A 27,529-nucleotide genomic window follows, 5' to 3' on the forward strand; every position below is an offset into this window, starting at 1 on the left:
ACAAACATATTTTTCCATTTATTTTGCTTTAAATAAAATGTTGCATATGGTTGCTTTGGCTACAAAACAGCATAGCTGAAAATGAGAGATCTCTTACATCATTTTTGCATGAAGGGACAATGGTCCTGACAGTAAAGTCTAACTCAAGGGCAGCAGTAGCCACTGGTATTGCTACTCTGCTACAAACCAACGCACACACAATGCTGATCCTGATTTGTCAAGTCTGTTCTTCTCATATGTGTGTGGGGAAAACAGCATTGTGGTTAGCATCTTTAACACTGGGCTTATCCTATCATGCACAAATAAAGAATAGTAATAGATAACACAAGCTACAAGATGAATGACACATGGAATTTATCTATGAGAAACAATTTTAAAAATCAGGTAAGAAGCTCTGCCTTAATACATTTTGCTCATTTATGCTCTCTGCTAGTTGTACAATATTCTGGATAATGTCATTATCCAGTATGGTAGTGTGCTACAATGAAGGTATTAAAGACAGATGACAAGTAAAACACTTTTTCTCAGTGCTGGGCAGTTAGGTAGATTGTAAGTTCTATGTTATATGTGTGGCTGAAAGAAACAAAGTGTGAGTTTCTGGAAAACAGACATCCACTGGGAATGCAGTGATCCATGTGTAAATGGATGTAACTTCTGCCTATGTATGCGGGGAGCATTAGTTTTCACCAACCCTGCCCCTCAAGCAATAGCCACCTGTACCTCACCATACACTGTTCCAGAGGGTCTGTGGACTGCAACCACAGTCTTTCACGGCGCAATGGGAAGACAGTAGGTAAGGGTGTGATAAAACCCTGATGTGTACATTCTGTTTGGGGTTCAAACCACTAAAATGAATGAAACTCAAAAATCAAGATAAGAGAGGCTTTATTCCTTTTTTTTTTTTTTTTTTTGCTGTTGTTAGTGAGTAAACCCTCTTCTCTTTATATGTGCAGGTGTAGAACTGAAATTTTAAAAAATCTCTCCAGACAGGCATTTGGATTTCTATTCCAGTTTGATATGGATTTGTAACAGTTTGATTTAAATCTGAATTTCTGGAATGTTTTATTGGTTAATATTTTTATTTATTTGCATGACACTTTTCAGAAGCAGCAAAATTAAAAAGTTAATATATTAAATAAGCAGAAATAATCTGCTTAATAACCTGTAAAGCCATGCCATTTTATCCTTGAGATGAACACTAATATACTGTTTAACTTGGGTGCAACTTCTGAACATCCTTTTTTCCATTCAAATACCAAACCTCCCCCCCCCCTGCAGTTTTTCCAAGAGCTTATTAATATAACAATGCAAAATGTCAAGGAGCACTCCCAAGTTCTCATCGAAATCTTACTTTCATCTCAAAATTAATTATAACTTCCTTTTAAGTAATACAGACTTTTTCTTTGTAATACATTTTAAGAGTTTGCTTGAGAGATGAAATTACAAAGGTCAATTTTGATCAATTCATGTCAGCAAATGGGGAATGTGCATAATCTTTTAAAAAAAGATTATATGAGATGCAATTTAAGAAATCCTAATTCCTTGAATGAAGGTCCCTGCGACCAAAAAGGAGAAATAGCCTGCTTGGCATAATTGGTCTACATTCCAAACATACATGTGTTTGTGTCTCATTACTAAAAGCAATCAAGTATGAATTTGAAAATAAATAATGAGATTATTGACCAAAAAGGAGCAATAGCCTGCTTGGCATAATTGGTCTACATTCCAAACATACATGTGTTTGTGTCTCATTACTAAAAGCAATCAAGTATGAATTTGAAAATAAATAATGAGATTATTGAAACTCTATGTAGTAAGTCTAAATGAACGCAGAAACACATGATGCTACCTCATATTAAATTAGACCAGTGATACCATTTATGCTGACTGGCAGCAGCACTCCAAGACCTCAGGCCTTGTGTGAAAATTGTTATTTGCCTATTTGCCCATTTCCTTCACTTATTCATTGCCAATCCCTCACTCCTAAAGCAGCTTTCCCAAGAGCAAAAAAGGAAGTCACTAGGCTACTGATACATGCTTTTGGGTATAACATGTAGGTTGCTGTTGAAAAAGCAGCCAGAACTGAGAGGAAAGGAGAGCTTACACAATGCATACAGCCTCAGAGTTTTCCTAAGGGACAACAACAAATATAGCTTCCTGCACGGAGATTCAGTTCTCTTTCTGATAGCTTAAAGGAGATACTGTGCATGCAGACATCATGGTGGTGCATTATTACAGCACACTGTGGTGGAATCTACACGTGCAACTCTCCACAAGTGTGAGGAATTCAATATTGGTCTAAGGAGATTGTTCTGTCACAGCAAACATTTTGGCTTGCCAAATAGAATGATTCCCCCTCTTCTGCCCCTGCATGCTGTTCTGGGAATTCTCTCAACCTCAAAACAATTTCAGGGGATACGTGGGGCATAGGGAGGAGAGAGGGGAAAGCCCCATTGTGCAAGTGGAATCCTGGCCCCTGCATTTACCTCAAGATTCGCTCACATAGTGGGACAAGATCTGGCTACGCTGCCAAAGGGCTTGGGCACATTGTGCAAAAGCTGCTTGAATCATGAAGCTGAATAAGCCTCACCTGAGAAAAAAACGATCTGTTCATTTGTTCCTGTAAGGCTTGCTTCAGCTGGTGTACATCTTTTTCCAGTTTCAGATATTCGTTCCAGGCATTTTCCATTTCCTGTTGGCAAAGACAAAATATTCAGCTTTATCCTTTTATCCCCACCATCCTGTGTGTGTGGTGGGTCCATATGGATTCCCCACCCTTAGAGAAAGATGGAACCTGAGGTGTTCCTGAATGCTCTGGGAGACTGAATATACCCCCCACCTATGTTTTTAGCTGTTTCAGTTCTGTCTGTAAGTCACCTTGAGTCCCTCTCAGAGAAAAAGGCAGGATGATGATGATATTTCCCAGTGGATAAAGCTGATGAGCCTGTCAAAGCCCTGATCTCGCTATGCTCCCACATGTCCTCTCCAGCACTATGGAGCCAGAGTAACATCTTGGTATTCTGGGGAGCTCCAGGATATGAAACAAGCCAGACAAAGACTAGAGCACAACTAATGCAAGCCTCACTTTAAAGCTGATGGGACACTGTTCAGAGCACATAATTGTGTTTACCATGCAGCAGTATCAGCTCTGAAGAAGGCTCATTTTGCAGTTTGCATTGCATCCTCTAGAAGGCGGCTGATGAACAAGAACTAAGGCTGATTCTTTTAGACAGTTCAGAGGTTACTGACTCACATTGTGGGGAGGAACACCTGGAACATTTGAGGACCCACTGGGATCAACTGGCTACACACTCTAAAGACAAGTCTCTAGAGTTCAGAGTGATATTGACTCTGCAATTGTTGCCACTCTGGTTGACGTAACCAGTGCCAGAATCAATGATGTGTTGTGAGTTCAGTTTCAGCTGCCCTCTGGACCCCTATCCCTCCTGGCTTATTAAATCTAGCAGAGGGGGGTCTGACTGGTTGGGTCTAGAGCATCATTAATGCTTCACTGTGTGAGATGATGGTCCCCAATGCCTTGAAAGATATTTGTGTGGCAGCACCCAAACTTTGGAACTCCCTGCCTATTGACATCAGTCACGCACTTTCATGGTACTGTTTTCGGTGCCTGCTAAAAACGTATTTGTTTAGGAAAATCTATTCAGAAAACTAGAATGCTGACATGAGTTTTAATCTGGTTTTTAGCTTATTGTTGATTATAATTATTTTTTCAATGTTTTAAATAGTTGTTTTAAATTGCTTTTCACTGATAATTTATTGTTTCATTCTTTTTGTAAACCGTTTTGAGGTTTTAGTACAATTAAGCAGTACAGTGGTACCTCGGGTTACAGAGGCCTCAAGTTACAGACTCTGCTAACCCAGAAATAGTACCTCGGGTTAAGAACTTTGCTTCAGGATGAGAACAGAAATCGTGCTCCGGTGGTGCGGCAGCAGCTGGAGGCCGCATTAGCTAAAGTGGTGCTTCAGGTTAAGAACAGTTTCAGGTTAAGAACGGACCTCCAGAACGAATTAAGTTCTTAACCCAAGGTACCACCGTGTTTACATCTTGTGAAATACATAAACAAACAAACAAACAAACAAACAAACAAACAATAAAAGATATAAAATGCTGCAGGTTGATCTAAGCATTAAAGCAACTACTTTATGCTGTTTATACCAAAAACAAATATACTTTAGCTTACAAAACTATGCATTCTTACTTGGAAATTACACCCACTGAAACTGATGAGGCATTATTCTAAGCATATAAGAAAAGACTGGGCCTAAAGAAAATTTACTATGGCTTTGGATTCACTGGCTCCAAAACCTTGAGGATCCCTGAAGAGCTCAACTCTGGAAGTACTATAGAAATTTTTAAAAGACGAACCCATTTCAGTAGGTCTGCCATGAAAATAGAATTAAAATGATGGAACACTAAAATATTTGTCTATAAGTTAACTTTTGTATCTCTAGGATTTACTTACTGTAGATACTTTGGATATTTCTGCCCGAATATGTACGAGATCCTCCTGCAAAAGTTTCTGCTGGTATGAAATCTTTTCTGTGTGCTGTGGTTGGTCTTTGTATTGTTCCATCTGCCTATGCAGCACTTCCAGGACAGATTCCAACTGATCCTGTAGAAGATTTAAAAGATATTGAAAAGCAACACATCAGCAAATTTAAAACAAATTTATACACATATCCAATTGACCTTTAGCCCTGGAAATATATATGCATATTATCTGAGGGAGATATGCATAGGATTGTGCTGTTATTTTCTTTTTACCATATTATTAACCTCAAATCAGCCTTAGTTCTTGTTCACTTTTATTCTATGTTATTAATGATGCTACCAGCATCTACTATCGTCCTCATTTGGTTAGATAAGTATCAGAAAACAGCTACTCAATGCAATATTACAACATGGGAAATTTCAGACCTCATCTCCAAAAAGTTGATTACGGACAGCAGTTATCAACCATTGTTGACCTCTGCCTTGATCATTCTAATTCCAATTCCATACCCAGCAGCTGGGCTTGCAAGCAAAACATGGTGTGACATCTATTTGCCAAATCACTGTATTTTAATAATGCATCCTATTTTCATCTCAACCCTGTTCCCATCAATGAACACAGCAGTTGAGCATACTATCCAAAATAAGCAATTGCAGTAACTACAGTGATTGCCATATTTTACTGCAAAACCTGTTAGAGAAACAAGGCAATGGAGGGATTGCAATACTGTACTATTTACTTTATTTTCCTTCAGGGCTCTTATTTTGTCTTCTAGGTCTTGTAGAATCCTGTCTTGTTCACACAGAACACTTAGTTTCACCTACAGACAAGAATGTATATAAAAAAAGATTAGAATAATAAAACAGAACTGGATTCATCAGGACAACTGCACCCTCAGTAAAATTATGCTTTATTCTTACATCAATATCACTTTCTCCAATCCTGATGGGTTTCGCATTTCGTTCTTTTATTGTATCACGCCCTGTTACCTAAAAAATAAAAGATAAAGATTTGAAAGTAAAATTAAAAGTTGGTCATAAACAAAAAAGGTCTGGAGAAAACTTTACTAATTCCTTCTATATTTTAAGATTATTTAAGGATGAATCTAAGCTCCTTGGGAGGCAGCAGAAGGGCCTCTGGATGCTGTGGACCTAGAGGGTAGTCTGCAGATGGAGGAGGAGGACTGCAACCAGAGGTCTCCTTAGTGCAGCAGCAGCAGTAAGGTCTGTCGCCATTACTTTGACAGTAGTAGGAGAAGAAAAGAGCTTATTGAGACAGATCCAAGAGGCCTTGGACACATAGGATATACAGATTTCCCATTCTCCCAATAAGACAGAATAACTACACCAGCCCTGAAGCTACCACAGTTATTTTCCTGCCCATTGAAACCAATAGAAATTTTTGTTTTGTTTGTTTTTTAATAGCAAAATGAAGGGAGGGGAAAAGAAAGAAGCCACCCACTATCATCTCCCGTGGGCAGCCAGCACAAGCCTGGTAGGGCTTAGGAAGGAGCAGATTCTTCACCACAGATATACCCCCATATGATGATGTTGCCTACACTAGTAGTATTACAAATATCTTATATAAAATTTGGGATCTTTTAAAATATGGTTGTTTAATTTACCTTTAAATTTTTATAGCAGCAATGTGAATTCTTAACAACCAGGGCAAAGTCAGCATTATTTATATCTTCACGCATTCTATGATTCTTATACAAAATTTCTAAACAAATCCATTTTATATTAACACAGCACAGCAGATTTTGCTGGATTACATCCTCCCAGCGCTAATTCTTTGATTTCTTAATGCTGAAAATTAAACATCCGTGGTTCTATTTCAAAGGCTAGGTTTCTTGGGCTTTTTTTTCAAAAACACATTGTTTTAAATTGTTTTAATACCCATAAATGTCACCAGTTCTTTGCTGGTATAGCAGCCTGATATATTGACCCTGATCCAAAGTGTTTCAGGGAGGATCCACATGCACAACAATTCTTTCAAATTTGGTTGGGTTCCAAATGATAAACTTCCTTATGCAAAAAATGTTCACCTGCAATATGCTGCTGGTAGCTGGAAGAGAAATACTGACCCTATAAGGTGTTAAGTTCCTGCACTATACAGGATAAAAAGAGCAATGGATGGATGCGATGAATGGATGGATGGACCCAGCATTGTGAGCAGACCCACAGAAAAGTGGGGGGGGGGGTAGTAGAGACAGGAGTGGAATGTGCAACCATCCTAATAGATCAGACAAAATTCTCAAGTGAATAGAATACAGTGGTACCTTAGTTTACAAACTTAATCCGTTACGGAAGTCAGTTCTTAAACCGAAACGGTTCTTAAACCAAGACGTGCTTTCCCTAATGAGGTTTCTTGCCGCTGGTGCCCTTCCACCGTTCGGCTTCCGTTCTTAGACCGAGGTAAAGTTCACAAACCGGGACACTACTTCCAGTTTTGCGGAGTTCGTAAATTGAATAGTTCATAAACAGGGCTGTTCTTAAACCGAGGTACCACTGTATATGTTTGGCCTATAACATGGTTATAGCCCTATAGCCCTAGTCTAAGGGATGCATTCCCTTCTGGCCAACATTTCAAGGGAGACATGCAGGGATGAGCAGGGCTAGAGGCAAAAGCGAATGGAACAATGAATGTTAATTTTATATCGGTACACTAAGCTAGCCCCATGCCCCGCCCCCTCCTCCCGGCAATCTCTTTATCACCCATCCAGGCAAGCAAGAGGCATTATCAGAGTTCAAGAACACATTCCAGCCACACAAAACACTTGGGGCGTGAAGCAGGGCCAGTGAGGGGTGTGGCTGGAGGAGACTTCCAAGGGTCAGATATGAGGGCCTGGAGGGAAGCATTCAATCCCAGGTCTGAGGTTCCTCACGCGTCACCTGTAACAAATCTGGTGCTACTAGAAGTGTTCCCCAGTTACTCAGCACATGCACCCATGTACACGAATGCTACATACAAAACCCAAACAAGAAATGTAATAATGAATGTTACTGGGGTTTTTTTTACAACTGAAATATATTTTTATTTTCACCACATGAAATCACCTCAGGGGCCAAGCCATCATAATTTGCCCAAAGGATATGAAAATGATATTTAACTCTTGAGGCAGAAGACAGTAGTTATTATAACAAGAACAAGTAGTCAGCCAGAAAATGTCTTGTTCAAAACTCACCTTGTGCATTATTACACTAGGTAGCCTTAGAAAAGGTACTGTTTCAGCTGCAGCTATGTGATTGCAAGGTGGTGTAATAATTCTGACTTTCTGTATAAGATTGTTACAAAGTTTACTGAGAAAAATGTATGTGAAGCCTTTAAACATTCAGAAGGCACTATAAAAATGCTGGAATTAATATTAGTACTATTATTAGTTCTATTTACCATTCATGACTATTTGTCACAGCTCCATCTTCAAGTTCCCATCATTGTAAACTGATAAAATGGAAACCAAATAATCAAATACAGGAGGGCTTATTGCCTTTTGGCAATATTTAGATTTAGGTTGTTGTTGTTTTTTTTGCAGTAAAGCACCATTTCCTTTTAAACTGCCACCTAGAATATTGTGTGGATTTAAAACTTTCTAAGATAAGCAACACATACTATATATTGGTATAACAGAATGTAAGTAATCAGTATAACGACAAATATGCAAGCAAGGGAACTGATCTGAAATCTAAAAGGTATACAGTGCACAGTGAGCCAAGGAAAAATATGCAATTATATCATATAACAGTACACATAAAATCAACTCATTGTCAAAGCAGCAAAATCAAAACAAAATTGGCATGCCTCTGTATTTTCATAATTATAAAAATGGAATCACCACCACTAGTTTCCAACACATGAGAAAATGAAATCAAGCAGTACAGTGCCAGCCATAATATTGCACAAAGCCTCCAAAAACACACATCTTGCAGAAAGCTGTGGTGTCGTATGTATCATGAGATACCTGTGGATGCTTAGCCATTTAAACATTGACTGCCATTGAAGAAAGCAATGGAATGGTTACATTTCCGTTACAGGCACTCTTACATTTATACTGGATAGTAACCCTTGTGCTGAGCTCTTTAGAACTTTGTAAACCATGTTGATCAGAGGTCCATTATTTTTTATCTGTTTCAAACAAAATTTTAATACATATCTTGTTATAGAGGGAAAGTTGACACTAGAAGCCAATAAACAACAAAACAGGAAAATAAAAATATATGTACACTATTATTTTTAGTAGCATGACTTCTCCTTGCTGCAGTTCAACACTCCATACAGTTAGTTGACTAACACACATTTCTTAGAAACTGGAGTGGCGGGAGGGACAGGTGGGGGGAGGGAGACGTAAAAGCATATTTTGCTTCTCATGTGCTCTTTTCCCAAGTTTGCTGATGATACTAAGTAAGTCAGGGTTATTGAAACAAAAACAGATTGTGAAGAGCTCCAAAAGGACATCTCCAAACTGAATGAATGGGTGTCAAAATGGAAAATGCAAATCAATGTAAATGCTCCAAAGATTCTTTGCAGCAAAAAATATTTATTTCACATCTACACTTATGTGGTCTGAACTGGTAGTGAATGACCAGGAACAAGACCTTGGGGTCATAGTCGATAGCTCAATGAAGATGTCTATCCAGTGTGTGGCAGCTGTGAAAAAGGCAAATTCCAAGGTAGGGATCATTAGGAAATGAATTGAAAATAAAAGTGATATCATAATACAAATCTATGGTGTGACTGCCTTTGGAATACTGTGTACAGTTCTTGTCTCCTGATATTGTATTGAATCATGTTCCATACAAATAATGCACACAAATCACGTTTTCTTTATTCATTCATTGGAGGAGGTTAGTAGATAAACCTATTGAATGATATTGTAGTGTTGGAAAAGGTTCAGAAAAGGGCAACCAAAAAGATCAAGGAGATGGAGCAGCTCCCCTAAGAGAAAAGGTTGCACTACATGGGACTTTAGAAAAAGGTGAATAAGTAGTGACACGGTTGAAGTTTATAAAATTATGAATGGCATGGAGAAAGTGAAGAGAGAAAAGTTTCTCTCTCACACATAACCTTGGAACTCATGAACATCCAAGGAAGCCGAATGTTGGAAGATTCAGGACACATAAAAGAAAAGATTTCTTCACGTAGCACGTACTTAACTCTGGAGCTCGCAGTGATAGTCATCAACATGGTTGGCTTTAGAAGAGGCTTAGACAAAATTCTTAGATAAGTCTATCAATGTCTATTAGACACGATGGAAGCTATTCTCTGCTTTCATGGTCAAAGGAAGTACTATGATTCTGAATACCAGTCGCTAGAAACCAGAGAGTGTGCTCTTTTGCTCAACTCCTGCTTGAATCTGGTTGGCCACTGTGAGAACAAGAAGCTAGACAACTGTAGATCCATCAAGCTCTTATGTTCTGATGCTCACAATGGAAGTAATAAGTGGTGATTTTCTGTAACTTTCAAATACAATACAAACTAGGGACTCAAAATAAAAAAATGTACTGATCAGTCTCCTACACTGTTTGTTTATAGAAAAAATTCTAGCTATATATGCCTAATATGAAACAGCCTTCAGTATGTTCTGATTGCTAGCATAACAGTTAAGAAATTCAGGGCATTAGGTTTATCTACTAACCTCCTCCAATGAATGAATAAAGAAAACATGATTTGTGTGCATTATTTGTGTGGAATATGATTTGTGTGCATTATTTATGTCCTTGTGTCTAAACATTGGGAAGGCATGGAAGCACAGAATCTTTAGCAACAAAACATACCTCCTACTACCATTGCATACAAATATTGGGGACTCCCTCTTCCTTCCTCCAAATATCCAAAACTTGCAGAGGGAGAGGATGAAAGAAGGACAGGCTGAAAGGCAGCAGATGGCCACAGTCCCTACAGACTGAATGCAAAGGTGAGAAAGGGAACTGGACTCTCAGGGCTTCTAAGGCTAGTCTTCCTCTTCAAATGACCCTTTTGGTGGCCCTTCATCACTGAAAGGATCCTGGAAGGAAGAATTATTAGCCTTGGAGAATATGGCACCATATCAAAGCCCATTTCACCCCAGGATCCCTTCAGCAGCAAGAGGACTGCCATGGGGTGCATGCCATCCAAACCTGAAGGATATTGTTGCAGATAAAATGTGATTGCAGCCTCTCTAGATTGAGAGGTAATTTGTAGGTAATTACTTGTATATTCTACTTCCTTTTCCCTTCCTCTTCTACATTCTGAGTGCTTGGATACTGCTGTGATGACAATATACAGCAGGCAAGCCTCAGATTAACAGCTCAAGAGAGTATCTCAGGTTAACTTGAATTTGCCTTGATTTAGGAGCTGAATTTATTCTTATTTATTTATTTATTTTTTAAAAAAGTTTTCAAGTTTTACAGTTACACCTTTTTTCTATTCTTATACAGTAATTCTATTTGACTTCCCATCCAGCATTCTATGACAGTTCTTTTAACATCTTGATTGTCTGCATATACATTAATTCCTTCACCTTATTTTCCACACCTTCGTGTCTTTAATATTGTCAACTGTTGGTCACAAAGTAGGAACTGAATTTATTCTATGCAGCATATCATCCAAAGCATTATTTCAAACTACACCAACAAAAATTAGTGGCTACCAAGGAACTATAAACTTAACTTTTACAGGATCACTCATGCTGCAGCTGCTTTTAAAGCAACATTCTTCAAAACATACCATACCCAGTGCTTTTTTTCTTAAAAAATGTTTAGGGGTACTCTCATTTACCTACTCATATTGAAATACTGACCCTCAATGAGGCCAAACTTAGATTCACAAAATGTTTAGGGGTATGCGTACCCCTGTGTACCCCCAGAAAAAAGCACTGACTGTACCTAATTCATAAACACAGAAAACAAGAACCATTACAAGACTCAACAGTTACCTTGATATTCCATCATCGGAATAACTGCATGTTACATGAAATGCTGCCTATGCTAGCCAATATATATATACATACAAAATATATAGAATATTTTAAAGAGGTGAATGTTAGATATTTAACATTAACTTTCTTTAGAATTTAAGACTGCAATCCTATGCTTACTTCCATGGGAGCAGGTTCCATGGAACCCAATACAACTTATTTCTGAGTGGTAATGTATGAGGTTGCACTAGAAAAGTAATGGTCGTCTAAATCAGATCATTACAATCTGTTATCATGCAGACATGGTTTTCCTGAGCCTATCTGCTTTCTACTTGAGAGTCACAATGGTATGGATATGTTAGGATTTTTAGGTACTTAGGATTTTTGGAGACATCCTTAACACAGAGCACACTGCAGTGATCCAGCCTGGAGGTTTACAAGGCATAGATGACTGTGGCAAGATAAGCTTTTCGTGGGAGGTGATGCAGCCACACCAGCAGGAATTGGTGAAAAGTTTATCTGGCCATAAATATCATTTTCAGAACTTTAAATGGTCCGGAAAATGAATCAGTGTATTAACTGAGACTTATACCAAACATATTATTTCAGTACTTAAATATCTTCACTGGGTTTCAGTTTGTTTCGGGGCACAATTCAAAATACTGTTGATCCACAGAACACTATGTGGTCAAAGACCAAGATCTAAAGGACTGCCTTCTCAGGTATGAATTTAATTGTTTGGTGAAGTTTCTCTGGGTGTTAATGGCTCGTGTCTACAGATTAAATAGGAAGCTACCAAGGATTACCTCTATAGAATACTCTTCTCCAGAAACATCTGTATAGCATCTACTCTGCTGTCTTTTGAGCACCAAGTTAAATCTGTTTTGTTTACACTTACACAATTTTTTGGTGAGAATAAATTTGGAAATGTTTTCCTACTACCTTTAAACACTAGTTAACTGCTGCTGTATCTGTTTTGTTCTGCTTAATTCATATATGTTATGTTTTTGTTTCTTTCATATCGTATTGTTGAACTGTATTTTTTAAAAAAATAAAAAGCTATGTCTCATCCACTTACCTTCAAGCAGAGAACAACAACTTCAAAATGGAACCTTCTATCTTGGAATACTTTTAAAAAATAAACCTTTCAAATATGTCTTTGTTTTTTATGTGCAGTCCAGAAACTCTAAGAAAATGTATTGCTTTGGGGCCTCCATCTGCTCTGACCAGGGGTAAATATCATTATGACTATGTTCCCAGATACAATGCTACATTTGAACTATGGTTAGGGAACTAATAACAGGCTATAGGCATATGCCTTTTCTATTTTCTATATTCTTCCCCTTTGCAAACAATTTTACCCTGCGATCCTTAACTGTGGGTTTTAATTAGGTCTGTACGGAGCATATTGCAAACAAATAGCTTCAAATGACAGTTATGTTGTTTCACAAACCACAGTCTTTATTTTTAGTATCAGGAAATCACATCTCCCCAAAGATTTGCTTTGGAAACATTTCCTAACAGAAAACATAGCCTAGGTTAAGGTATGTTCAGAAACTTATTTCTATTTTTCTGTCCTAATAGAATTAAGGTGAGTGCATAGATTGCACGCATATCTGGGAGTAAGCATCATTAAATACAAGCACTCTGATTTCTGATTAAACATGTAAAACATTACAGTATTATTAACATGTATCTGCATTCACATTTAACTCTAGTTAACATTGTTATATTAAATTTTTACTCCTACTCCTAAACCAAACTATTGAAGGTACCAGAATGTCATGATAAACATTTGTCAATTTGGTGCTTTTTATTTGCTTTGCTTTTTTGTTGTTGATAGTTTTACTGTTGCTGCCATTTTTAATGAAGTATTTTAATGCTGGCATTTATATTTTATTATTAATGTGAACTACATTGTTAGTGTTTTGTGTTATTAGGAGCTGACTTTGGAATTGATAGCAAATAAGGTAATACAAATATTGTAAACAAATAAGTGAATAAATAATTATTAGTAAAACAGGCAGTTTTTAGCAGAAATAGAATTAAAGAGTAAGAAGCAAGCACTACCATCTGCTTATTAGCAGCTGATAATATTGAGCCCCTGGCACAAATATGTTGTGACAGGGGGGTGGCAGTAGAAGGGGGAACTGGCAAAAATACATTTCCTTGCATGAGTGGATGTGGCTTCAAGTAGTGCGTGAGGCTCTCTGATTTTCTCCAAATTAAAGAGGCTGTTTTGATGTCATGTTATACTGTATATCCAGTGTATTTTACGTTTAAAATTTACTCCAGTTACAGAAAAAAGAAATCAGAATATCGAAGGATTGATAACTGATACTATAACATAAATACACTAATGAAGGTTGTATATAGAGGATAGATCAACTGTAAAATACTAGAATATTTTATACGAACATGTTTTACCTTCAAATCCAAATATTCAAGATCTTTCTTCAGCTGGATGTAGGTATCATCAGCCTGCAAATGGAAGTACATAAAAAGAATATAGAACAATCTATTGCAATACTGGACTCTATAACTAACTAGCAAGTACTTCTGGGAACTTCTGCAAAAGCATATATACATGATAAACTAGCTATCTAGGAAGACTTATCATTAACACACTGATGTTTATGGTTGAATGACAAATGAATACAGTGCATCAATGGCAGCACATCATCTTCATCAACCTTACAAACATCAAGACCACGGATTATTTTCCTTTCTACGCAGTTAGCTAACATGCAGGGCTATCAAAATCACTTGTACATTTAAAATTATTTTAAATTATCAAGACCTTTTTATGAGGAAGATATGAAAACATCTTCATTAAATTCACCATGTAAAATTTTTCCTTGATAGAAGTATTAATTGTTTGTTTTAAAAAAATTTATGAATGTATCTATCACTTTCATCTAATTAGTGTAACTGATGGACAAAATATTTTTAGTTTTAGTTTTCAAATAATATACAGAGACAACTAATATTTCATGCTCCATGAGGCACATCTTTGTAACACAAATAATTTTATCCTAAACTACAAACTAAAGCTCCTAGCTTAAAACTATCAAATCTGATAATTATTCATTCAAAGTAGAGTTATTATTATACTGCTGCCTTTGATAGTTACTGGTACTGTTACTGTTAATGGTGCAAAAAGACAACTAGATTATGATAAACTAATGGACACACAAATAGCTGACACAATGCTGAGCCAATACAGATACCCTCTCTAGTTCCTTAATATATTTCAATTTGAAGGGGGGGGGGGACAAGCAGCATGTGGTGAATTAAGCCACTTCCATCAAGAATGAGTGGAAAAGCTTACTTTTTTCAGCCAAAATTAATACATCTGCAAGTTAGTAAGCTTGCCTCTTGAACGGATTTTTAAGGCAACAATCACAAAAACGAACACCAAAGCAAAATAATAGCAGTTATTCATATGCAACAGCATCCTATCGTTAAAAAAATGCTTACAATCTCCAGCACATGCCAGAGCAAAGTAAAACTATGAATGAACTGGGGACTTGAACATACTGAAGAATGGGCAACAAAGCACAGACTTGAGCATGGTACCAGTGAAGCACTTGCAGAGTCACAGAATATCATATACAGCACAAATGAGCCAATCAGCAGCTGACCTGGTAAGAGGAATTAGTTGGCAAGTGCTGTAGTAATTGGGCGATTGTGTAATTTCGTATACTAGCCAACTTAGCCTGATGTCTCCTTAATCGAATGAGAAGCAATGTTAGCTCTTCAGGCTGTAGGTATTTGGACACATTGTAAAGAGGAAATTAGCAGTTTTCAGGGAGAGTCACTGTAGCTATAATTCTTCACCAAAGGTGCCCAGAAAATGTATATTTGACACAGTTAAGCAACCAGTTTGTATTTTTGTCTTTGATTGGAATATTGTACTTTAATGTCATAAAACACAAAAGCAAATTCCACGAACAGTTCCGCTTATAATGACTTCAATGGCAGTTGAGCGTAGGCCACATTTAGAGCCAGGAAGTTCAAGTTACTTGATTCCGTTAACAAGACATGAAAAATCAATAAAGAGTGTTTTGGACTCAGACATCCTTAGAAGTTCTAGTAAATTCAGCTGGTACATAGAAGGGGAAGGAAACTAGAAATGCTTATACGTACCGATTTCCCATGCAAACTTGGAGCACTTACAGTATGGGTCATATATCCCATTGTAGGCATGGAACGCCTATCTACGTGTGCTGAGTTCTGTATAAATGGAAAGGCAGTATTAAAGAGTAATTTAAAATGGAATTTTCTTTTCTTAAACCCTTCAAATTCACACCTCCCATCCTTGCATCGAGGTGGATTGACTTAAATTGCCATTTGATGCAGCCAATACTGAGCTAGATGAACAAATAATCTGACTCGAAATAAGGCAGCTATAGTTATGTAAGCCCTTCCCTGCTGTCATGTGAATAATGCATGGAGCAGGGGTAAGTTAAAGGGCATAAAAAGAGGAACAAACAGGGTCACCTAAGTGGGCACAATGGACAGACTTCCAAGAGATATATAGGATGGTATGTCCTGGAGCCAGGGAATGAATCTTTGTGCCTGTGGTGACTTACCAGTCTCTGGGTCTCTCAGTATAAAGCCTACAATAATATATGATCTACAGTGTCATATTTATACTGCTTTACCTCCAAAAGACATTTTTCCTCATGATTTTTTACATAGAAAAATATAACCTTTTAAACTTAAAGGGTTAGAACCAGACTAATTTAGTTGCACTTAGGTTGCACTGAAACCAATATGAAGTTACCCATGATTAATTTAGTTCCTACTGATTTCAGTGGAAACTAAGTGCCTTGGCCTCCTGAATCCAACCATATAAATTTATCTCATTCACTTCACCTGGCCAGGGCATCATGTGTCTTTTTGAAACAAATTTTGCTCAACCTGCAACTGGCCAAGCACTGAGGACATAAATCCTGGCTTTGAAAATACAAGTTTCAGTGGATAATGTAAGAATATTGACAGTGAACATTGATCAAATAATCTAAAGGTTAGTACTTAGAAACGTTGCAAGGTAATTCTATTACACCTCATTAGTAAAGTCTGAAAAATATATCAGTAAAATTTACTCACTTTTATAGTTTGACTTCGAATCTTCATGGGTGATCCAGCAAAAGGAACATCTATCATTGGTCTCTCATCAGATGGTTTGACAGTAACCCTTTCTGCAGGAGTGTGTGGTCTTCGAGGTGGAAAAATTTTAGGGGGCCCAGGTGGTGGTATATCAGAAGGAGATGGGGGAACAGAAACTGAACGTGGAACATCTAATGAACTTCTTCCCTTACCACGGTCTGTAAAGTCTGGAGAACCAATATAAATAGGTGCTGTGGGACTGCCATGTTTAAACTGCTGTCTCTGTTGCCACTCATACAGCTGCCACACAGTACCATCTTTGTTAGCTCGTCTCTCATCATGGGACATCTTCAAGTGGCTAACCCGGTCTTGAGCATACTTGTAGTCACTTGGCAGATTGCGGTTTGAGGGCGGTGAACTTCCTGAAGGCTGCCTGGTATTCTTTGGCAAGGTATGATAATTCTCAGGAAAAGATATGGAATGACTGGGCACTTGGCGAATAAGGGACTGATCAGATGCAAGACTGTTTGAGAAAAATTGTTTCATTAAGTATTAAATGAGAATGCAGCTATTATTAAAGTCAAGGTTTCACAAAATCCAACTTTAGAATTCCTTTATTTAATTGAAGCAAACAAGTATGTGTAGAATCTCATAGGCCACAATAGCCTTTAACAATTTTTTCAGAGTTAACAGCCATTTGAAAGAGTGATGCCCTTTCATGGTGTACTTACTCAGGCTACTTTTGCCTCTGTTTTATCATGTTCAAAACCCTGCAAAATCTGCAGGCAAAATTTGGATTTTATAAAGTGTGTTTGCACCATGTGAAGCAAGTTACTCAGCTCTTCTTAAAAACTGTCTGTCTCAAACCTGAGACAGTTTCCTTAGCAACATGTTGACCACTAGGTGGAGCATGCTATTAAACAAAATGTTATTTGTTTATCCTAAGGGTTCCCACCAGCACTTGCTAACTGTCTTGGCAGAGCACTTAATGATTTTCTGTCTGTTGCAGCAAATGTGATGTGCTAGATGCTGTATGATTTGTAATTGTATTTTCATGAATTATTTTATTTATTGTATTCTATTGCATTACGATTTGTATTCCAAATAATTCAAATTGTAACAAAATAGATAAAAGAATGAAAGAAGCGATAAAAACACAATTAAAATAAATATGATTATTTAATGTGGACATGCCACAGCCACTTGAATGCAGCTTGCAAACCACTTGTGGTCCATGGACCATAGGCTGGAAACCCCTGCTTTATCCCAAAGAAAACAATCACCTGCAGTTGAAAAAAGGAAGCTTTCAACAAGATATGTTCAGTAAACATACATGCATTTTGTGAAAACAGAAAGGACGTTTCTGATACATTATCATTTGCTAAAAATGTCTCTATCCTCAGGGAGTTATTTGTAAAATAATATTCTCAGCAAAAAAACAAGCAGATTCTCCCAAGGTTCTACATCACTTGACTACCTGGCTTCATGACAAGATTAATTATGCTTCATGACAAAAGTAGCTTAAAGCCTGAGCAGCCAATTTAACAGGAAACCATCATGTCACATAAGTAGTCTCATCTGTTGCACAATTAAGGAGCTATTGATTTAATGCATCAAATGACTTTACTGGGCCTTTTGCCAAGCTAACATTAAAAATCATTCTCACTTTTTTCTTGGAAGAAAACAAGCAAGGACCGGAAACACTTGGACTGCATCAACCAAGTAGCTGTTGGGTAGCATAAGCTCATCATGCTCATGCTGTGAAGGGTGCCCATCAGTTAAGTGTTAGAACTAAATGGATGGAAGACAAAGGACCATATAATTGTAGAGCTGGAAGAGACTCTGAGAGGGGAAGGGGAAGGGGGTTATTGACTTGTTTTGTTTTTGTTTTTATTAAGTATTTTGTATTTTGATCTTGTATTCTCTTGCTGTGAACCACCTTGAGAGCTAAGGGTGAAGGTGGTATGCAAATTTAATGAATGAATGAATGAATGAATGAATGAATTAGTCCAACCCCCTGCAATGCAGCAATATCAACTAAAGCATCCATGATGGACGTCCATCCAACTTCTGCTTAAAAGCTCCCATGAGGGTGAGTCCACCACCTTCCAAGGTAGTCTGTTCCACTGTTGAACTGCCCACACCATCAGAAAGTTATTTCTGATGTTTAGTCAGAATCATAAAAGAAACGAGACTGTGAGACCAGAGTCCTGACAGAGGAATGAATAGCTGGCAGAAAACAAATAAGCTCCTCCTTGAACTTTGCACAAATTTCTCTGTACATTTTAACTGGACTTTAAGGCATTCCTTTTACCCCTTCACAATTTTCCAGCCTGTATAACATGAAATTCACTGTCACTTTTATGTATGATGGTCAGTGAAAAAGTTCTAGTTTTACAAGGCCTCACTATATTCCTTTCCATGAATACTTTGAATGAACTCTGTTCTGCCATTTCATCTTTCTGGTTTTAGAGAGAATGCTGTTATTCCCACCTATTTATTGGTAGAGAGACTGAACAGTTTACTTCTTGACACTGAGAGGTTTGCTAGAAAATAGTTGGGAATAAGCACACATTTGGTTGAATTCAAACATGTGCTATCAGATGCAAAAGCTGTCTTCTGTTCAGCAGAGGACAGATATCCCCTTTGCTTGAGAGTATTGAAAGTATTGCATAGGAAAAGTGAAACTTGACCTGATTTTTTTCCTTCCACTTCTGCAAGAGGTTGTACAAGCAGAAGCATGCTACAGAACCTACTATAACACATGTGAACTACTGTGCTAACTCTTGTCCAAGCATTTGCAGAGCACAGTATCCGACTATTTCAATTCTGTGCAGTTTTTTTTATTCAATCCATTTAATTTCCATTTTTGCGTCTGCTAGTATAATTTTAAAAAACAGCAACACAATACTAAAGCACAACTTACATGACAAACCAAGGCGAGAGAGAGAAATGTGAGCTTTAATGCCTTTTGTATATAGTCCTTTACATAATAATGCTATATAGTTCTTAAACTGTCCATAGGGCAGCACCAATACAAAAAAGGGACAGCTGGCAACACCACTGGTTCACTCACAAACACACACAATGCCCCCCAACAACCCTCCCCAAATGTTTTTCAAGCAATTTTTGGAATTCTGTTCTACTAATAAAGACAAGAGGCTTAACTGGTGGGACAGGTAGCATTGCTGACATCTGTATTTTGCTCTATTGAAAAGTATTATTATTATTATTATTATTATTATTATTATTATTATTATTAAATGAAACAAAACTTCCCAATCATGGGGATGTGGCAGCTTTCCAGAATGTAGAGAGTTAATGTAGCAGGGGGGCTAAGGTTGCAAGAGTGGAGTCAACACAGAACCTGCTGGTGTGCTCACACAGACCCAGCCTCTCCCTACCCATAAGCAGTAGTGACGCTACTGCCGGGGATCTAGCACTGCAGCTCTGTCCCACTGGGTGAGCTGCTTCTGATTGAAAACAAAAGAAAAATTCCATGGCTCTTTATTGTACACAATAGGCACTGCTGCCCTCTGCTTTTAAAATATTAAGCTTCAACCAAACCAATATATACCATGTATCACGAACGAAAGTTTATTTTGTCGAGGACCAAAGAGACATTTAAGCAAAGGCCCTAGTGTGGTGGGGCTTTTGACTTTACCCTACCCAGCCTTTACAGGGTATCCTCCCCTTTAAGAGTCAGTGGAATAAGAAAATCAGTTTTAGATTACACAATGATATGCTACTAATCTCCAATATATAAATTGCTTTGCACAGGCTCTCACCTTTGGTCTAAAATCTCACCTATCTCAAAAGCAGCTTTTCAAATGACACATGGAGATTATGTAAGGAAATAAAAACCAGATGCTTCACTATACACAGAGTCTGCAAAATCAGGCCTCTTATGATGTGCATTGTTCTCAATATTTCTGAATGATAGTAATATAGTAATTTAGAGCACAATGCTGGCATGCAGTTGCAATGTTCAAGCTAATCAGCAAATCTTGCTGGTATCTCAAACAATTATCATGCTTTTTATCTTAGCCCAAAGTGCTAATCAATTATCACTATTGTGGATCCATTATTCTAATACACAAAGATCTGTCATGAAGCATGGCTGCACAGAAACAGCATTTTGTAACCAAGAAAAAAAGAAAATGAACAATGTAGATTAATTACTATACAGTACTACATAAAATGCTTAGGGAAATTCAAATAAGTAAGCTGGATTTTGGCAAAAAACAACACTCTAATGCATATGGAGTCATACTGAAAGTTTGGTCTATTTGTGAAGAGTATTTTATCTTGACCATAAAGAATAGCTGACAGAATAAGAAAGCAGCAACACTAGTTTTTGTAGCATTATGTAAAGGGGAATGACCTAATATATGAGAAGTATATAACAGCCTAAAAGCAGTCTTCACTGGTCTGGTTTTGCACATCACACCAAGCGAAACCTTGGCTTAGCACAAATTTGCAAATATGTGAAGGCTTCTGGACAGGAGTTTGAAGCCATTCCAAGAGCAGTCACACCACAGATTTCTGTAATGGCATTATGATGTTGGTATTTTTTATTTCAATCCATTTCCTAATGATCTCTAGCATGCCAGAGGTGGGTGAGTTAGTTTAAAGCAGAGGTAGTTTAAAGCAGAGGTGGCTAACAGTTTTTGGTCCAAGTGCCACATTCACTCTTGGCTAAGCCTCCAGGAAGTCACATGCAAAGGTTGGATGTGGCCACCCAAGCCTCTCACATACATGCACACAGGACATACCCAGCCACAGAATCATGCATGCAAACACACCCACACACCTCCTTCCTTAGTTGATCCATGCAGATCAGGTAAGGAGGAGGGGCTATCACCCTTCCCTTCTCATCAAATGATCAATCTGATGACTAAGGATGGGAAATTTGCATCCCTATCAGGGCACAGAGCCAGGTATAGAAGTTTAAACCCTTCTGTCCACCCCATCCTACTTTAATTTTTTTTTTTTAATAACTGTTGTTGCCACTAAAATTGGCAGCGTCTTGCAGCCCTCCCTTGCTAAGGCACTGGCAACCCATTTTAAAGCAATAAAACAGACCATCTAAGCTTATTACTAACCTTTTGGGGTCTCCTTTTTGGACTTTTACCCAATGCTCTATGTGAGCCATATTGTTTTTCCTCTGTGTCTGCTTTTTTTGAGCTGGTCTGGAAACAAATCCTTGTTTATATAAACCGATACCATTCTGCTCCACTAGGCCAGGACTTGTATTTAACGAATTGGAAAGTGTTCCATTCTTCTCAACAGGCTGAGCTCTCTGGGACCGAGACAGACTTGACTCTGTATTCAATGTGCCAACCTCCGATATCAATGGATGTTTAGATTTCTCCCTTTTTGATTCCACCATGTTCTTCCTGACAGCATAATGCTCATCTTCTATTGCTTTTCTCATCTCTTCATGCTTATCATATGCAGAGGTTTCAGGAGATTTTCTATAACATCCTTTTGCATCAGCAGAATCTAACTTTCCACATTGTTTGCAGGCATCCACATGATTAGCTTGAGGAACAGCTTGCTGATCTGGATTTCCTGTTTCTCTAAGGGAAAAAAATAATATGTGCACTAAAAGTCAACACTTTATTTGTTGACACTGTACCTTTAGTAAGTTCTCTTTGTACAGACTTAATGCTTAGCAAACTTCTGTAATGCTAAGTGATGCCTCAGAGCTCTTAGTTTTGTCCCATCACCTAAAGGCTGATACGTCATTTATGCAAACATCATTCAGATTTAATATATGAATTTTTTTAATGCAAACTATTAATATTAATATTTTTTAAATGCAACATTGCATTGATATCTGAGACACAAACAATGAAAATCTAAATACAAACGATCCCTGAACTTGCCTCTTTGGTGATGAACGTGTTTGCATAAGAGCAGCTTGATTCATAGCACGGATCCAACCATTCATATCTTCTTGAGTATCTGCACTAAAGTAGTACGTACGCATCCCTGAATGCTCTGCCTGAGAGCCAATAACAGAACTCTTGTTATAGATATAAGCCCTCATGCCTGTATGGACAGCCTGCAACAGTAGAAAGAAAGATGAATTAGGTAATTTTAAGGAAGGAGGGTAGGCAAAATTCCCTACATATGAAAGTAGGTTGGGAGGTTTTTTTTGTCTGTTTTTTGGTGACATCTGATGAAATGTGCTGCTTTTCCTCCCATTTGCTTTCAACATTTTATTCTTTAAGCACCCCCTCCCCCACTAAACACACACACACAAAAACCAATGATGACACAGTGCTAAGATGTCTGAACTGTATGGCAATATAAAGTGTATATCTGAGCTTAAAATAAAATAGAATAGTTTGGTAGTTTTAAAACCCAACAGGATTGCATCACATTTCCAAATAACCAAGGTAGTCCTTGTAACTAAACAGAAAGTTTTACTACCAAAATCACTGCAGAGCAGCAACTTGGCATGCTGTAGTCCGCCCCCCCCGCCCCCCGCCCCTAAAAACATTCATGATAGGGTATTTTTGGGGCGGGGGCGGGGGTGGTCTTTCATAATGTTGTGATATTGTTACAGAATTTTATTTAGCCTTTGTACCAGTAAAATTTACTTTGTACCAGTAAAATTAACTCTTCATGATGTTCCTCTTGATGCATTTTGTTTACTGCAAACGTGTCACAAAACAAGCTACTAGATATTTTATTTGCTATTTCCCTTGCTGAATTTACAAACTTGAATATATTTTATAGATCACTGTATCTGGCATGTGTGACAGAGACCTGGTTGGAGGAAGCAGATGGGCCTGTCCTTGCCGCTGCTTGCCCACCAGGTTTCTCTTACGCACAGCAACCCAGGTCATGTGGGCGGGGAGGGGGGGTTGCAGTGATTTTTAGGAAGTCACTAGCTTGCACCAGGCGTCCTACTGGGAAGATCCAGTTTTCTGAGTGCATGTTCTGGAAGTTGGGCAATAGGGGCAGTACAGGATTCCTTTTGGTGTACCGACCTCCCCGCTGCACCAAGGATTCCCTGTCTGAGCTGCTTCAGGTCGTGGCGGATTTTCTCCTGGAGACACCTAGTTTGGTTGTCCTAGGGGATTTTAACATCCATGCCGACACGACCTTACAAGGGGCTGCTCGGGACTTCGTGGAAAGCATGGCCTCCATGGGGCTGTCCCTGAATAAGTTTGGCCCAACTCATAATCATGGACATGCCTTAGATCTGGTGTTCACCTCTAGTGACGTGGGTGATCTGACACTAAGTAAAAGTGAAACAAAAGAAGTGCCATGGTCAGATCACTTCCTGATGCAACTGGACTTCTCCGCGACCCTTCCCCTCTGCAGGGAGGTGGGACCAATTCGGATGGTCCGCCCCCGCCACTTAATGGATCCAAATGGTTTCCAGAGAGTGGTAGGGGATGCCTTATCCCATGTTGATGGCCTTTCAGCTGATTCCCTGGTGGCCCGCTGGAATGCGGAGTTAACCAGGGCTATCGACTGTCTGGCTCCGAAGCGCCCTCTCCGATTGCATGGAGCCCGGACAGCTCCGTGGTTTTCTTCGGAGCTGAGGGCGATGAAACAATCGCTGAGACGGCTAGAGCGTCGGTGGCAAAAAACTCACTCCGAATCTGACCGGACACAGGTTAGAGCTCAACGTCGAGCCTACCAAGTGGCGATAGCGACGGCGAAGAAGACTTTCTTCACCGCCTCTATTGCATCTGCAGAAAATAGTAGCAGGAGACTTTTTCAGGTGGTTCGTAATTTAACGGAACCACCTTTACCACCGGGGCTTTGTAAAGACCCCAAGATCTCCTGCAACGATTTTGCAAAGTTTTTTGCAGATAAAATCACTCATATTCGGAAGGAGCTAGACACCACCGTGGGAGCAGGGCTGGGGCGGGAGAGTGCTAGAGCTCTGTCTGGTCAAGTTGCATGGAATCGATTTCAATCCATTACCCCCGAGGATGTGGACAGGCTGCTTGGACGCGTGAAACCAACCACCTGTCTCCTGGATCCTTGCCCATCCTGGCTAATAAAAGCAAGCCGGGAAGGGCTGGGCGATGGGCTCTGTGGGGTGGTGAATGCTTCTCTCTGTGAGGGAGCATTCCCAGATCCGCTGAAAGAGGCGGTCATCAAACCGCTTCTTAAAAAACCATCTTTAGACCCGGCCAGTATGGCCAACTATCGCCCAGTCTCAAATCTTCCATTCTTGGGCAAGGTGATTGAGCGCGTGGTTGCTGAACAACTCCAGGCACGCCTGGAGGATGCGGACCATTTGGATCCCTTCCAATCGGGATTCAGGCCTCATCATGGGACTGAAACTGCCTTGGTCGCGCTGGTTGATGATCTCCGGCGAGCTAGGGACAAAGGTGAGAGCTGTTTCCTAGTTCTGCTGGATCTCTCAGCGGCCTTTGATACAATCGACCATAACATCCTTCTGGACCGTCTAGAGGGGCTGGGAGCTGGGGGCACTGTTATACAGTGGTTTCGCTCCTTCCTCCTGGGCCGTGTTCAGAAAGTGGTGGTGGGGGATGAGTGTTCAGACCCCTGGGCCCTCACTTGTGGGGTGCCTCAGGGTTCCGTCCTCTCCCCCATGCTTTTTAACATCTATATGAAGCCGCTGGGAGAGATCATCAGGGGGTGTGGACTGGGTGTCCATCAATATGCAGATGATACCCAGCTCTACCTCTCTTTCAAATCAGAACCAGTGAAGGCGGTGAAGGTCCTGTGTGAGTGCCTGGAGGCGGTTGGAGGATGGATGGCGGCTAATGGATTGAGGTTGAATCCTGACAAGACAGAAGTACTGTTTTTGGGGGACAGGGGGCGGGCTGGTGTGGAGGACTCCCTGGTCCTGAATGGGGTAACTGTGCCCCTGAAGGACCAGGTGCGCAGCCTGGGAGTCATTTTGGACTCACAGCTGTCCATGGAGGCGCAGGTCAATTCTGTATCCAGGGCAACTGTCTACCAACTCCACCTGGTACGCAGGCTGAGACCCTACCTGCCCGCGGACTGTCTCGCCAGAGTGGTGCATGCTCTAGTTATCTCCCGCTTGGACTACTGCAATGCGCTCTATGTGGGGCTACCTTTGAAGGTGACTCGGAAACTACAACTAATCCAGAATGCGGCAGCTAGACTGGTGACTGGGGGCAGCCGCCGAGACCACATAACACCGGTCTTGAAAGACCTACATTGGCTCCCAGTACGTTTCCGAGCACAATTCAAAGTGCTGGTGTTGACCTTTAAAGCCCTAAACGGCCTCGGCCCAGTATACCTGAAGGAGCGTCTCCACCCCCATCATTCTGCCCGGACGCTGAGGTCCAGCGCCGAGGGCCTTCTGGCGGTTCCCTCATTACGAGAAGCAAAGCTACAGGGAACCAGGCAGAGGGCCTTCTCGGTAGTGGCACCCGCCTTGTGGAACGCCCTCCCATCAGATGTCAAAGCGATAAATAACTACCTGACATTCAGAAGACATCTTAAGGCAGCCCTGTTCAGGGAAGTTTTTAATCTGTGATATTTTAATGTATTTCTGGTTTTTATGGAAGCCGCCCAGAGTGGCTGGGGAAACCCAGCCAGATGGGCGGGGTACAAATAATAAATTATTATTATTATTATTATGTATGAGGTTTAATCAGTTGAGAAGAAAAGTAGGCTACATATCTTGTGGTGCATAAACGTTATTTTAAAGTATCATATTGTAATGAAGAAATTATTTCCCTTTTAATTATAGTTTTGTCTTTGAAAAAGCTTTGTTGAAAGGTCACTAGAGATGAATGAAAATTAATAGTACTTTTGAGCTTATATTGAGGAAAATATGCTTCAATAAATATAATGAAAGATTCTATTAAAAAGTAGAAACAATGTCTTTACTTTAAAAAGTAAAGAAAATGAGTGGCATAATCATATGGGATCCAACATAATGGGGCTATGTTAGTACAAGGAATGGAGTTCTACTGCAGCAGTTTTTCAAGGCATGCCCCTAATAGTAATAACATGCAAGGAGGCACAGGGAAAAGGCTTGGTGGAAGGGGAAACTAGAAGATTACAAATTGCACAAAATAAGGTACACATCAGCATGGACAAGGAAGGGATACACCCAAGATGCCAGAGGGAAATAAATATAGAAATAAATATTGCTGCAGAATCACAACACCAACACTAAACACAAACACATTATTCACAAAGCCCTAACAATATGTGGTACTCCAAATATTAAAGGTTATAGTTAAACACAAGCAGCATGTTACTTGAAGGCTAGGAGCAGCAAAGGTTTCAGTATCAGTCATGTAAAGCAAGACATAAAACTATAATTCTCAATAGATAACAGAGTTAAAATCAATGGCAGCAAGAGCAATCCCACCACCACCACCGCCATTGTTGGCAAATTTTGAACATTAGAGCTTCAGAGTTCCTATATGCATAACAAAAGGAAGCTGAAAGCAACTCAGTGCCCTGCAATGTTTGCCTAGTTTCTCAGGCCTAGTGTCCTACCTCTTCTCCTTCTGTGCACCAAACTACATGTGACATTAACTGTCTAGTTTGGTGTTGCACCTGTCTTTTTTCCTTTTTATTGTGAATATCAGCTGATGTGGACTCTCCAATCAGTATAAGGACTATGGTACTATGGTGTGTGTGTGTGTGTGTGTGTGTATCTGAAGAAGTGTGCATGCACACGAAAGCTCATACCTAGAACTAACTCAGTTGGTCTTTAAGGTGCTACTGGAAGGAATTTTTTTATTTTGTTTTGACCATGGCAGACCAACACGGCTACCTATCTGTAACTGTGTGTGTGTGTGTGTGTGGCAGTTAGCCCTTACTTTCCACACCGCAGTCACAATGAAAAGTATTCTGCTTCTCTTTTAAATTCCTATTTGGCATGGAGAGAAAATTCAATTGATACCAAGTGTATCTTTTTAATATGTATTTTTGCTACCTCTTTAACCATTGCGTCAGTCACCTGCAGTCATTCAAGGCAATATGTAACAAAGAACAACTCATCCACAGTAAAGAA

The 27,529-nt window shown here is 39.3% G+C and overlaps 1 protein-coding gene across 13 annotated transcripts in view; it reads right to left on the reverse strand.

Moving 5' to 3' along the window:
- The window catches only part of PLEKHA7 (pleckstrin homology domain containing A7), a 172,464-nt gene that overhangs the window by 26,297 nt on the left and 118,638 nt on the right, over window positions 1-27,529 (reverse strand). For 11 of the 13 annotated variants that reach the window (XR_014151124.1, XM_081840187.1, XM_081840184.1 and 8 more), the window contains 10 exons: window positions 22,416-22,594; window positions 21,630-22,106; window positions 16,525-17,047; window positions 15,559-15,645; window positions 15,054-15,173; window positions 13,837-13,890; window positions 5,435-5,503; window positions 5,254-5,334; window positions 4,485-4,634; window positions 2,591-2,692 (listed from right to left, as the gene is read on the reverse strand). Coding sequence is in view for 12 of the 13 variants with exons in the window: in XM_081840187.1 (XP_081696313.1) it covers window positions 2,591-2,692; window positions 4,485-4,634; window positions 5,254-5,334; window positions 5,435-5,503; window positions 13,837-13,890; window positions 15,054-15,173; window positions 15,559-15,645; window positions 16,525-17,047; window positions 21,630-22,106; window positions 22,416-22,594 (1,842 nt within the window). In the remaining variant the exon portion in view is untranslated. The remainder of the gene's footprint in view (window positions 1-2,590; window positions 2,693-4,484; window positions 4,635-5,253; window positions 5,335-5,434; window positions 5,504-13,836; window positions 13,891-15,053; window positions 15,174-15,558; window positions 15,646-16,524; window positions 17,048-21,629; window positions 22,107-22,415; window positions 22,595-27,529) is intronic. The other 2 variants (XM_081840185.1, XM_081840188.1) reach the window with 2 other exon arrangements.

This window comes from Podarcis erhardii (genome assembly GCF_964252035.2).
Source record: "Podarcis erhardii genome assembly, chromosome: 1".
Classification (NCBI taxonomy): Eukaryota; Metazoa; Chordata; class Lepidosauria; order Squamata; family Lacertidae; genus Podarcis; species Podarcis erhardii.